The following is a 13940-nucleotide window of genomic DNA, read 5'->3' on the forward strand; positions in this document are numbered from 1 at the left end:
TCAATGTGGGGGGGGGGTGGGGTGTTTAATCAGCTGCTTTTCATTCTGTAACTGGGGCGGGATGTTGTGATCCGTTCGGTACCTTTCCCGGTGCAGAAACCCCTCCCCCGCCCCCCTCCTCTTCTTACAGCGGCTGCGGCTGGAGAGCGGCGTCTCCTGGGATCCGGTTAGAGACAAGAGCAGCGGAATGGAGCGAGCGAGGAGAGGTCAGGGGGTCGTCCAGGTCCCGGTCCCGTTTCGGGGGGGGTGTCCGCCGGGGTTGGGCGTTGGGAGCCGGGAGCCGGGAGCCGGAGGGGATCGGGGTCCAGGGTCCAGGGGGAGTGTCCAGGGGGGTCCAGGGTCCAGGGGGAGTGTCCAGGGTGTCCAGGGTCCAGGGGGAGTGTCCAGGGGGGTCCAGGGTCCAGGGGGAGTGTCCAGGGGGGTCCAGGGTCCAGGGGGAGTGTCCAGGGGGTCCAGGGTCCAGGGGGAGTGTCCAGGGGGGTCCAGGGTCCAGGGGGAGTGTCCAGGGGGGTCCGGGGTCCAGGGGGAGTGTCCAGGGGGGTCCGGGGTCCAGGGGGAGTGTCCAGGGGGGTCCGGGGTCCAGGGGGAGTGTCCAGGGGGGTCCAGGGTCCAGGGGGGTCCAGGGTCCAGGGGGGTCCAGGGTCCAGGGGGGTCCAGGGTCCAGGGGGGTCCAGGGTCCAGGGGGAGTGTCCAGGGGGGTCCAGGGTCCAGGGGGAGTGTCCAGGGGGGTCCAGGGTCCAGGGGGAGTGTCCAGGGGGGTCCGGGGTCCAGGGGGAGTGTCCAGGGGGGTCCAGGGGGAGTGTCCAGGGGGGTCCAGGGTTCAGGGGAAGTGTCCAGGGGGGTCCGGGGTCCAGGGGGAGTGTCCAGGGGGGTCCGGGGTCCAGGGGGAGTGTCCAGGGGGGTCCGGGGTCCAGGGGGAGTGTCCAGGGGGAGTGTCCAGGGGGGTCCGGGGTCCAGGGGGAGTGTCCAGGGGGGTCCGGGGTCCAGGGGGAGTGTCCAAGGGGGTCCGGGGTCCAGGGGGAGTGTCCAGGGGGGTCCGGGGTCCAGGGGGAATGTCCGGGGGGGTTGGGGGTCGGGGTCCAGGGGGAGTGTCCGGGGGGGTTGGGGTCCAGGGGGAGCGTCCGCCGGGGGTTGGGGGCTGGGGGTGGTCCGGAGGTGTTGGGGTCCGGAGGTGTTGGGGTCCAGGGGCGTGGGTGTCCGCCGGGGGACGGGGTCCACTCGGTGATCAGAGGGTCTGGGGCAGTTCGTCTCCAGCCGCCTGACCCAAACACCCTCAATGTGCCTTGGGCCATTGCCCTGTCTCTTCACTCTCCCTCCCCCTGTTTCACTGTGTGAACTGTCTAAAGTTGCTGTGATTTGTTATTTGTGCAGATTTGAGTGAGATTCACTCCAGGCTGTTTGACCACAGGCCCATCATCCAGGCAGAGATTCGCTATTTCATTAAAGAGTTTGAGGTCAGTAATTTCTTTACACAGGAAAGCGGGTGAACAATATACATGGAAAGGAATGTACTTTCTCTGGCCCTGTCACCTGCCTCTCTCAGTAGTTTCTTGCTGTGTTTAAACACTTCTCTCTTCTACCGACAAAAGTGTTCACCTGTGGTTAACCTGCAGTGCTGAACCTGCTTGCTTCCCCTAATGTTGTTGATGCCTCGGCACCTTCCTTTGTGTCCTTCTCTGGGGAGGTTGTGTGTTCTATTTGGTCGCCCCCCCCCCCCCCCCCCGCCCCCCAAGCATATATCTCACCCCAAGCAGTGTCGAGAGGGAAAACATTTTTACTAGTGAATCGTAGAAATTTACAGCACCTAAGGAGGCCATTTGGTCCATCGTGGTCGTGCCAGCCGACGGGTCTAATCCCACCTTCCAGTTCTTGTAGGATACGGCACTTCAAGACCATATCCAAGTACTTTTTAAATGTTCTGAGGGGTTCCACCTCTACCACCCTTTCAGGCAGTGAGTTCCAGATACCCACCATCCTGAGTGAAAAGATTACCCCTCGAATCCCCCTCTAATCCTACTTTAAATCTAGACCCAGGTATGAGCCCCTTGACCCAGGGAAATAAGCCATAGGATTTGGAATGTACTCTCTGATGAGATGGTGGAGACTTATTCAGCAGTAGCTTTTAAAAGGGAATCGGAAGGAGCAATAAATAGGCAGCTTTATTTTGTCATGGAATGTGGGTGTCACTGGCAAGGCCAGCATTTGTTGCCCATCCTAATTGCCCTTCAACTGAGTGGCTTGCTAGGGCATTTCAGAGGATGAGTCAACCACGTTGTTCAGGGTCTGGAGTCACATGTAGGCCGCACCAGGTAACGACAGCGGATTTCCTTCCCTAAGGGACATAAGTGAACCAGATGAGTTCTTGCAACAATCAATGGTAGTATCATGGTCACCATTACTGAGACGAGCTTTCAGTTCCAGATTTATTAATCAAACTTAAATTGCAGTGGCTGCCATGGTTGGATTTGAACCTGTGTCCCCGAGCATTAGCCCGGGGCTTCTGGATTACTAGTCCAGTAACATTGCCCACTATGCCACCACCTGCTTGCTCTAAGAGCAGTCTGAACACAGTCATCAACACAGGACAGAGAGTGCTACCCACCTCCATCACTTGAACTAAAAGATACATTTGGGTTTGTACCTTAAAGACTTAAAAGCTTCCATCCACTAGGCCAATCTGTTACTTAATGCACTCAACCATATGGACCATTGTCTCCCAGTTTTGATTCCAGGTCTGAGTGATCTCAACTGGAGCTATTGTAAGGCTGCTACACTTGGTGTGGTAGGGAAAGGTAAAACAAGCCAAGGTCTGTGCTCCCCGACTGCTCTCCAGCACCTTCACTTAAATTATACCTGTGTCGATGTCTTGAGGACAGAGCCTGTTTTGTTTGCAATGCTGTCAATGGTGGAACAGTCTTCCAGCAGTTGCACATACACCTGTATAAAAACCATTTAGACGTGCTACCAGTAAGTGATTTGGTGAACACAGAAGCAATGGGTTTCCAAAGGAACAGCCATTGCGTTTTTAAGGAAAAGGAGACATACCGAAAATACTATTTTCTTTCAGTGAGCAATTATCTTAAAACAGCAATGATTTTTATTATATTAAAGGTGCTATGTAAATATAACATCCCAAGGAGTTTCAGTGGAGCATTATAAAACAATATGACACCGAGCCTTGTGAGGAGTTAGGCCAGATGACCAAAAGCTTGGTCAAAGAGGGACGTTTAAAGAAGGAAAGTGAGGCAGAGATTTAGGGGAGGGAATTCCAGAGTTTGGGTCTGAGACAATAGTGGATTAAAATCGGGGATGCAAAAGTATAAAGAGTATAGATGGAACATCAGGAGTAAGAACCTAGAACTGAAAACACTTCGCACTGAAGTAGGCTTCCCTCTGTAAATACAACTATGGAGGCCAGATATTAAGGAAGGAGGCCATTGCGTCCATCATGTCTGTGCTAGCTGTTTAAAAGAGCTATCCAATTAACCCCACTCTTTTCCCCATAGCCCTGTATTTTTTCTTCCCTTCAAGTATTTATTGAATTCCCTTTTGCGAATGCTACTATTGAATCTGCTTCTACTGCCCTTTCAGGAAGTGTATTCTAGATTCTTATAACTCAACTGCATTTTTTAAAAACAAAGGGTTCCCTCACATCACCTTTGGCTGTTCTGCTAAATTGCCTTACCTCTGTGTCCTCTACCCACCCTCTGTCACCGCAGTGACATTCGGTGTATTTTGTGAAGAATGAGCAGCAATTGTTTTTGGCCACGAACTACTCAATCATTTATGGATGTAGCTCTGCCTTTCAATTTATTTTCAGCAACTCCTTTTTAATCCTAATGGTTTGACTTGATGTTCCTTTTTGTGCAGTGATGGTGTTTCTCATGCCGCCTTGTCCCTGTGTCTTCCAATATTGATTTGAACCCCACCTTCATAAACCATCTTAACCTCTTCTGTAAGATCGCTTGCTTTACAGGACAGATAAAATTGCGAAGTTTTTACATTCTGTCGCCCTTTTTTAAAATTTTGAAAGGAGAAGCGTGGATTTCGTGAGCAGAGAGGACTGGAAGCTGTGAACAATCTGATCATGGAACTCAATGACCAGCTCCTTCCTAAGACCCAGGAGGCAATGTGCAGCGATATTCCGAGCGTTCTTGCCAGGTGTAAGTTTACAGATTTTTAAAAGGATATATGTTTTGTAACTTAATTATTGTTCTGGGTTTTTCTTAGTAACAGTTTCCAATGGCAGGAGGACAGAAATTTAACTTAATTGGCAAGTGAATCAGTGGAGGAAGTGGGGGTGAGGGTTGCCATGAAGAGATTTTTTTTTCACGCAGAGTTGTTGTGATCTGGAATTCACTGCCTGAAAGGGAGGTCGAGGCAGATTCAATAGTAACTTTCAAAAGACAATTGGATAAATGCTTTGAGGAGTAAAATTTTGAAAGGCAATAGGGAAGGAACACAGGGTGTGGAACTGATTGGACAGCTTTTAAAGGGCCACCATAGACCACAAAGGCCTGAGTGGCCTCATTTGGTGTTATATGATTCTATGATCATTTATCCGGCACAGTGCTTTGGGGAGGGAGGCAGGAACCTTTATCCCATCTGTTGAGCTTTTGTTTTAGTTACCATCCCGAAGATGAAAGGGCAACTGTCTGTTCCACTGTCATCTGTTCCTATTCAGTGACTTTTTCCTTTGCTTCATGGCTGACGTTTTGGCAAGATCTCCTTGTAAAACATTGCTGAGACTAGATGAGGATCCGGAGTAAAAACTCTCCTCACCAACAATAAAAATGTGAACCTTCTTAGCATGAGTTTTTCCCCATAGTGGAACTTGCATATCTAACTTAATATATTAACAGCCTGTGGAATTCAACGTGAGTTTCAGGAACAAATTTAGGAAACATTTCTACATGCAAAGGTTGGTAGAAGTTTGCAACTCTCTGCACAAACAGCTGATGTTGAGTCAATAGTTAATTTTAAACCTGACGTTGTAGATTTTTATTAACCATGGTATTAAGGGTTATAAGGTGGGCATTTGCGTTTGGGTCACAGAGAAAGATTAAAGAAGGCTGCAGCACAAAGGGATTTGGGGATCCTTGTGCATGAATCCCAAAGAGCTAGCATGCAAGTTCATCAGGTAATAGGGAAGGCAAATGGAATGTTGGCCTTTAGTTCAAAGGGAATGGAGTATAAAAATAGGGAAGTCTTGCTAAAACTATACAAGGCACTAATTTGACTACAGCTAGAATACTGAGAACAGTTTTGGTCCCCTTATCTAAGAAAATATATACTGGCATTGGAGGCAGTCCAGAGAAGGTTCACTAGGTTGATCCGGGGTATGGAGGGATTTTCTTATGAGGAGAGGTTGAGTAGGTTGGGCCTGTACTCATTGGAGTTTAGAAGAATGAGAGGCGACCTTATTGAAACACAGAAGATTCTTAGTATCTACCCTGTCAAGCCCCCTGAAAGGTTGATTCCCCTTGTGGGAGAGCCTAGGGCCAGAGGGCATAATCTCAAGAGTAAGGAGATGCCCATTTAAAACAGATGAGGAGGAATTTCTTCTGAGGGTGGTTAATCTGTGGAATTCTTTACCACAGAGGGCTATAGACGCTGGGTTGTTAAGTATATTCAAGGCTGAGATGGACAGATTTTTAATCAGTAAGGGAATCAGGGGTTATGGGGAAAAGGCAGGAGAGTGGAGTTTAGGATTATCAGATCAGCCAAGATCTCATTGAATGGCGGAGCAGACTTGATGGGCCAAATAGCCTACTCCTGCTCCTACGTCTTATGGTCCTAGAGTTGGTTAGAGTCAAAAGGTTTCTTGGTGGTAGAAAAAAACAAAGAAACAAGTTATATAGTGTTGCTATTGGTGGGAGAGTGTCATTATAACACCAGTTTAGACAGGCAGTTGTGAATGTAAATATGGCAATTTTAAAGAGAGTGCAATGCAGATGTGAGATTTTTAATATAGTCTAGAGCAATTTGAGATTTGTAGTTTGGACAGTTTATTTTTAATGGTAACCCTCCCCCTTAGGTAAAGGATGCAACTTGTAAATGCTTGTGCTGGATTTGGTTTTTACTGTCCTATGCAGGGCAGCAGACGGTACTACCACCTTTAACATTGTAATATGCGGGTGAGCACACATTTAGCAGATCTGCCGAGTGCCTTCAATTACTAGCAGGAGCAATTTGTGTTGGTTTTGGCCAGTAAGATCCCAGCTCAGTGCAGACCTGAGCCAGGTAAGCTGCTATTTAAGGATTCATCACAGTTTAAAGAAAGGACTTGCATTTGTTAAGCACCTGTCACAGCCTCAGGACTTCCCAAAGTGCTTTACAGCCATTGACGTTTTGAGGTGCAGTCACTGATGTTGTGTTGGAAACACGGCAGCCAAGTTGCACATAGCAAGTTCCTGCAAATAGCAGTGTGATAATGACCTGATCCTCTCTTTTAGTGATGTTGACCCTGTCACCAGGGATAATTCCCCTTGTTCTGCAAAATAGTGCCATGAAATCCATTTGAGAGAGCAGATGGGTCCTCGGTTTGAGGTCTCACCTGAAGGACGGCACCTCTGACATTGCTGCACTGGAGTGTCGGCCTTAATTTTCTGCTGGGAGCGGGATAGGAACTGAAAACCTTCTCACTCAGTGCTGCCAGTTAAATCATGGTTGGACATAGCTGCCCTGAGTGTCCCAAAGCTGGATGGAGGAGTGCAGGAATTGGCATAGATCTTCACTTCTGTTTGTGATCCAGTGACTCTCTTTGTAAAACACTTGTGTGAATGTGAGAAGGATGGATTGGGGTTAGCTGTGATATCCTCCACAGGAGTTCCAGTGCTTACATATAGAAAATGATCTTTTTCAAAAAATATACTTTACAAATTTTATGAATAATGTCAAATTTGAACTGTTGTGTAAAGTGCAATACAGTTTACTTCTTTCAACACAGTGTGGGGCATTCTTGAGGTGCCTCCTACATTTACAGTTACAGATTATATTTACAATATATGTTCATATTCTCCTGTCCAGCATTCTCTCGTACATAGAGCCTGAAGGAATTTACATGGGTTCCAGCCCCTCAGGATGGAGGGCTTGACCTTTCCTTATTGAGCCTCTGCAGCGGCTGCTCCAAACTTTAGTACATCCCTTAGCACGTAGCCCTAGACCTTAGAATGCTCGTGAACGGCTCTTTGCACTGAAAGACTAAGTCCTCAGCCAGAGCAAAGAGCATCTTTCACTGAGGGAACAGCTGGGTGATTCACAGGACAGCTGCTTTAACTCCTGGTCCCATACTCTGCAACAGTTGCTGGGTAGCCTCTATCGATGCACCTCAGTGTGAAAGATAACCTTGAATTCTGTATTTTTCGATGGCTGTGTTAGCTTGTTGAAATAGATCTCACTCCTAATATTTCGCCCAGTGCTTGACTGTTCACAGACTTTTGTGCTTGGGAATATTTTTTCAGTGCAAGCTACAAACCACATTATGAACAGGATCCAGCAGAGGGAGCAGGAAGCCGATCAGGTCAGTGTAACCACTTTTACACAAAATGAATCCTTTCTGCATTCAGATGTTTTGCTGAATGAGGATGTTGGGGGCTCCCTGCTCCTGCCAAGGTTGGCAGGGTGGCCCTGCTCAGTTTTCACATTTGCCACTGTTCTTTTTCTTAACTGTGCTAACTAGAACTGAAACCTGAACATATTTGAATGGTTCTCTTGCTGGTAGTGGTCTCCATTTCTCTGTACCACGTGGTCTTGTGCTTTCCTCTTGAGTTACTCATAGGAGCCTTCCAGTTTCAATTTCCGTGAGCAATGCGACTAGAGAAAAGAATACTGACAGAATTCTTACAGCCAGTTGGTGAAGGAGGTGACCAGGAGTCAATCAGCATTAGATTTATTCACAAATGTACAAGCAATAGGCCCAACCTCCAACCCACCACCAGTGTCAATACGTGTCTCTTCATATCTGCACAAGTTATGATCCAATGAGTGACCCCCCCCACCCTTAGACACTTAACATTAATTAACACGAGGTGGTTTCCCGTTGTGCTCAATGGAAACACAAGTCCTCTTGCTTAAGAATCCTTCACATGTCGGCAGCCGTCGTCCATCGAGGTTCGAGCTCTTCTGTCATCACTGCCGAAAATTCGCTGCTTCCACTGCCATTGGCCATGGCTCATAACCTTGCGCATGGGACCCTTACCTGGGGCTGGGGTGATTCACGAAAGGGCTGAGGCCTCAAATGACCCTGTTTCTGCTTGATTTTCTGCATAACAGAATGGATTGTAGAGCAGGGGCAGGAACATTAGACAGCTGCCCAAGAGCAGTTGTTCAAAAGTACCAAATACAACTTTAGTATTTCAGGCCACGAATCTTCCCTGCTGTTGCAGAAAGGTCCGTGTAGGCTTGCAGAGGCCAAAGTGCATTGTTGGACCTTTACTGGGAGGCTGAGTACTCAACCAGCCCACAGAACGTGCAAACTGGCTCCAGAGACCATGATGCCCGTTTGCTTTTGGTGGTATGGGAGACGTTCCGGGGGGGGTGCAGGAGGGAACCAGCATGGAGGTCTCCAGAGGCACTAGCCTCCTCGTTTCATATGAGCCAGATTCAGCAGCGTCAGTGCGGTATAAATGTAGCATCAATCTCTGAACCAATTGTTCACACACCGAGATTCACACTGGATTGTCCATATATCAAAAGTCTATTATAGCAATCTCCATTGAAAGAAGACTTGGTTTGTTTACTCGCATGGAACAAGCTCACAGCAAGTATGATTTTAAACAGTCAGCACGACTCCAGGCAAATCAAAATTTATCACTCTTCCCACACCAAGGGGCATACACTAGGAATTCAGTCAGTCTGCTGAAGGCACAGCTAAGGAATGAAGTAAATTAGAATTGTTTTGTTTCTCAAATCAGCATGCATAGAAATTATAACACGGAAAATGGGCCATTCAGCCCAACTGGTCTATTCTGTTGTTTAGGTTCCACTTGAGTCTCCACCCACCCTAACTTCATTTAAACCCATCAGCGTAACCTTCTATTCCTCACTCCCTCATCATACTTACTTACCTATCTCCCTCTTAAAGGCAGCTATACTGTTCACCTGCTCATATGACAAGCAGGTTCCACATTCTCACCACGCTCTGAGAAGCAAAGTTTCTCCTGAATTCCTTATTTTATTTACTAGTGACTGCCTTCTATTTATCACCCTTGGTTTTGGTCTCCCCCACAAAATGGAAAGCATTTTCTCTACCTCTAACCTCTTGAGCCCCTTCATAATTTCAAAGACCTCTCTTAGGTCATCCCTCAGCGTTCTAGAAGCCTTCTCTAGAAAAGAACCCCAGCCTGTTCAATCTTTTCTTATAGTTTAATTTGGAAGTTGACTTGCCAGATTACTGGGAATGTCACAGACACCTTATTGCGTTGTCACTATCACTGGCTTGATTTTATTCAGTGTCGTGTACGGATAGGTCAAATCCTTCCCTCTACTGGGAATGTGGCGAGAAGACCAAACAGCTGCGGATATTGTGCAAACGTTTAGCAAGTGACTTTCAAACTTGAGCACTTAAGAGTTTTTAAAAGTAAATTAGTGTTTGCCAATTTTGAAATCACGTATTCTGTTTGAAACTTGCAAGCTTTTATTCCCTTGAGGGTGGCTTAAATATTTTCTGAGAAGGGCTCTCGGGTTAGAGGGAACTTTTGAGAAAAAGAGGGCTTTATGTTGAGAGCAGTTCACAGCACACGCGAGATGTGCAGAGTACAAGACAATAGAATGGAATGGGAGGCACCAGCATTCCAGTTTGGTATACTGCTAGTACTGGAAGTGTCCAAACCTGTCTGTAGCCTGCTGTACTGTAATATACCTGTCATCAGTCATCTTAAATATTCAAAATGCAAGCAGAGTACATCCTTTATATCTTCCAAGACATAGGCCCATTAAAGTTGACTTAAAACGTTACGGTTTTACAGTTAAATATTTGCAACAACTATAAGCTTGGCGTTTATTTTTTGATGTCAACAACAACACACACATCCTGTGAATGAATAAAAAATTGGCCACCTTAAAGCAAAGAAGGTTTGGGGGAGATTTGACAGGTGTTCAATGTTTGATGCAGTAAATATGGAGCACTGGTTTTCACTAGTTTTCTTGGTTGGTACATTTGCGATCGTATGGCTTTGGATAGATCTTCTTTCCCTAAATTCTGGCATCTTTCTTGTGAAGAGGAACAGCTTCTTGGTGAGAAAAATAGCTGGTGGCCTTAATCGTGTTGTTCCCTCCCCCCGCCCCCCCGCCAACCACATGCAATAGTCTTGGTAGAATTGTTTATTTTATACATGAAGTCCAATCAAATGTGCAAACTTTCCAGAATCCAGACCTTTGCTGTTAAAGATTCTAGTTAAATGCAGTTTTAAAATGCATCATTTGTAGAAGTTTTAATCCACCTTCTCATGATCAGTGACTTGAGTTAAGTACACAGATCTCACTCCCGCCCACTGCACATCACATTTTAACATCAACTATCAGGTGACCCTGCCACTTTGCCTCGACGCCCAGTTCCTTAAACTCTTGAGTGACACTTTGTGGTAAATTCGGTCATACTGGCTTCTGGAAAATTCCACTGAGAGGCAGCAAACAAAAAGTAAAAAGCTGCAGATGCAGGAAAGCTGGAACACAAACACAAGGCTCTCAGCAGGTCAGTCAGCCTCCTGTGTAGAGAACGGAAGAGTTAATGGTTCAGGAGTGGCCCTCTTTAGTTAGAAACGCAAACGCTAGAAATTGGAAATAGAAACAGAAATTGTGGGAAATGCACAGCCAGTCTGTCAGCATCCGTAAAGGGAAAAGGTACGTTATGGTCTGGGTGTGCGCACTTCATCGGAAATGCCATATCTTTAGGGTACAGTTGGTAAATGACCTATGCATTCCCTGCCTTTTCTTCACCGTCTCACTACTTTTTAAAGGAATCTTGTTTTTTTTTAATGAGGAATGTGGATTGGCTTTGATTTCAGCGACTGGCGAGTTAAATGTACATCCCAGTTCAGTAAGCAATTTTAGCTGGCAAAATATGTATTGAAGTGTGCCTCACTATGCATAGCCTATCTAGAATATAAAGTCATTCAGTGTGTTCTGTCTGGCTGGGCCCACTTAGTTGTTAAAGCACCATGTTGTGATCTTCTCTTGAATTTAAAATTTTCATTTTTGTTTTCAAGCCCCTCCATGGCCTTGCCCCTCCCTATCTCTAACCTCCTCTAGCCCCAGCACCCTCCAAGATATCTGCCCCCCCTTTAATTCTGGCCTCTTGTGCATTCCCAATTATAATTGCTCCACCATTGTGGCTGTATCTTCAGTTGCCTAGGCCCCAAGCTCTGAAATTCCCTCCTTGCACCCCTCCCCATCTCTACCTCGCTTTCTTCCTTTAAGACAATTCTTAAAACCTACCTCCTTGACCAGGTCATCTGACCTAATATCTCCTTATGTGGCTCAGTGTATACTTTGTTTTATAATGCCCCTGTGAAGTGCCTTGGGATGTTTCATTACATTAAAGGCATTATATAAATATATGTTGTTGTTGTTGTTGTGAATGAGTTATCAACTGTTTCTTTTTATAAAGTTGTGGAGCACCATGCTGTGATCCAATCCTCTATGTTTCTGGCAAATGAGCAGCTGTGTGAGGATGAAAAGTAGAGAACGATAAAAGGAAGAAGCTCAGGAAAATGAGAAGTACAGAGGCAAATGGAAGAGGCCAATGTGGGAAGGAAGAGAGCTGAATTGGAGGCAGCCCTTGTCCAGGTCGACCAAAACTAGGCTCTTTGCGGAAAGCAGCGATGACAATTCAGGACATTGTTTCACATCGCTGTAGTGACATTCCCAGCTGTTTTGTCGATTTTGAGTTGAACTTTCTTTAACTTTTTGGAGCAATGTTGCTCTTAACAGTTGTGTTTCCTAATTGACAGGAAGGCAGACAGAAGGAAAGAACTTACATATACATCACGCCTTTCACATCCTCAGGATGTCCCAAAGCGTTTCACAGCCAATGAATTACTTTGAAGTGTAATCACTGCTGTTAAAACGGCACACTTGCTGCTTTTAAAAAAAAAATTGTTACCTGATGGGTGAATTTTGCCGAGACCTTTCTTACTCCCGATACTGCGATTTTCCCCACCCTGCAATTTCCCCCAAAGTTACAGCGGTAGAAGAAGCTACAAGGAAACCCACCTCTTAATTTGTCTGTGGTTTCCTGGTTAAGATTCAGTAACTTTTTGAGCTAAAATCATGGTGACTTGTTGAGTTGCAAAATAGAATTTGGGCTCCAAAGTTAAATTATCTCTTTTTTTTACAAAGAAGCAATTCTGCATTTGGGTTTAAAGTGGGGTAACATTATCTAGGGCTGTGCTCTCAGCGCTCAGTCGGGGTGGGGCAGGGGTGGCAGATTTGTTTGCTGCATCTTTTTAACCCGGTTGTCATGTTAACGCAGTTTATGATTGCTGCAAAGCTGAATGGCAGTGGTAAGTTTTCCGGAATTGAACAGGCCCAGGGCTTAATAAAGGGGATGATTTTTGATATCCTTGTCCAGGAAACAAAAGAATGTCTGTTCGCAGAAGCTGCTGGCCTACGTTTGCAGAAATGCCGAGACCTATTTGCATTTGGCTGAAATACGCATTTCCCCCTCGTTGCTTACAGAATGACCAGCTGCAAGCCAGCAGAGAGAGGCGCAGGGCTGAATGGGAGGCCTTCGTGTCTGAGCAGCGCCGGCAGGGCGCAGAGGTGGAGGAGGAGCATGCGAAAGCAGCCGAGTGGCTGAAGGAACAGTATGCAGCAATGGAGAAGGACTTGGCGAAGTTCAGGACTTTCTAAGCAGCTGTGTCACAGCACAATTTTCAGCCTGTTACTCTTTCCTGACCAAGGCTGTTTGAATGTGTGATGAAGGTCAACACCTCCTAAAGCTGTGGGGAGATGGGGGGGGAGCATGAAAAGAGAAACATTTAAAATAATGTCTTCGAATAGTTTACGAATGGGTTTTAATGACTGCATTGCTGGTTCTGATATGTTTACAGTGACTATTTCAACAGAAGATATTACATAGACTGTGCCATCAAGATACATCAGACTTGTAAATATTTACAAATAATCTGAGTGAAAACTATGATATTTCTATAAAGGCCTTATCACCAACATCATGAAGTGCTTTGCAGTTATTATTGAAATGCAATAGCTGTTAATATGTAGATGGCTAGGAATGAAGATTTAAGTTAAAAGTTGAAGTAAGAGCTTTGAATATTGCTTTAGAATCTATTGCATGTTCAAGTGTTCTGTTAAATCAAATGTTAAACTTTACGGGGTCATCATTTCCAAGACGTGAGAATGAGTGTGAGAATAAGAGCTTAAATTCACACAGGCAGCTCCTTCTTTATGGTTTATTGTAGAGCCACATTCTTGGCAGTGTGGTGAAATTGTGATTAAAGTACTGGAGCAGATGGAATAAATATTTTAGATTAGTTTTGATAACATTGAGTCGAAGCCAAGTTTTTCATCCACCACTGTGTTTTGACAGCCTCATCAATCACCTGCTGGTACCCAGAGTAAAAACACCACCACCACAGAGTCACTTGGAGTGTTAGTAGCCCACGATTGTGTAACTTGAGATGAAAGCAAAAGGTTTGACATTATTTAACTTTATTGCGGAGGGGAGAGAGAGAGAGAGAGCCTTTATTCTCTTGTCTAGTTTAAAGAGCTCTTCAAGGTATCTCCGACATCAGGTTTCATTTTCCTGTCTACATCATAAATACACAACTAAAGACCATATTTTTGTACAAGGGAAAGAAAAATAATCTGATAACAGCAGGGCCAAGAAGGCTGAGGTGAAAGTTCTTGCTGTTCAACCTGCTGTGTATTTCCATCATTTTACCGCAAGTACCTAGTGATCTCCCCTCTGCGTGTAATCA

At 45.7% G+C, this 13940-nt stretch overlaps 1 protein-coding gene across 1 annotated transcript; it reads left to right on the plus strand.

Moving 5' to 3' along the window:
- Positions 1-27: 27 nt before the first annotated feature.
- On the plus strand, positions 28-13170 carry bloc1s5 (biogenesis of lysosomal organelles complex-1, subunit 5, muted). The gene is made up of 5 exons (XM_078539941.1): positions 28-206; positions 1372-1454; positions 4034-4163; positions 7464-7522; positions 12679-13170. The coding sequence occupies exons 1-5, from the start codon at positions 188-190 to the stop codon at positions 12850-12852; spliced, it is 465 nt and encodes a 154-aa protein (XP_078396067.1). The 5' UTR covers positions 28-187; the 3' UTR covers positions 12853-13170.
- The last annotated feature ends 770 nt before the right edge of the window (positions 13171-13940 follow it).

The sequence above is a fragment of the Cetorhinus maximus genome, chromosome 4 (genome assembly GCF_964194155.1).
Source record: "Cetorhinus maximus chromosome 4, sCetMax3.hap1.1, whole genome shotgun sequence".
Taxonomy (NCBI): Eukaryota; Metazoa; Chordata; class Chondrichthyes; order Lamniformes; family Cetorhinidae; genus Cetorhinus; species Cetorhinus maximus.

What these genes read in the sequence shown, in the direction of transcription:
- bloc1s5 (XM_078539941.1), top strand. An exon ending in ATTTCATTAAAGAGTTTGAG is followed by an intron (nt 1,455 to 4,033) that starts GTCAGTAATTTC and finishes AAATTTTGAAAG; the next exon opens with GAGAAGCGTGGATTTCGTGA. An exon ending in GGGAGCAGGAAGCCGATCAG is followed by an intron (nt 7,523 to 12,678) that starts GTCAGTGTAACC and finishes CGTTGCTTACAG; the next exon opens with AATGACCAGCTGCAAGCCAG.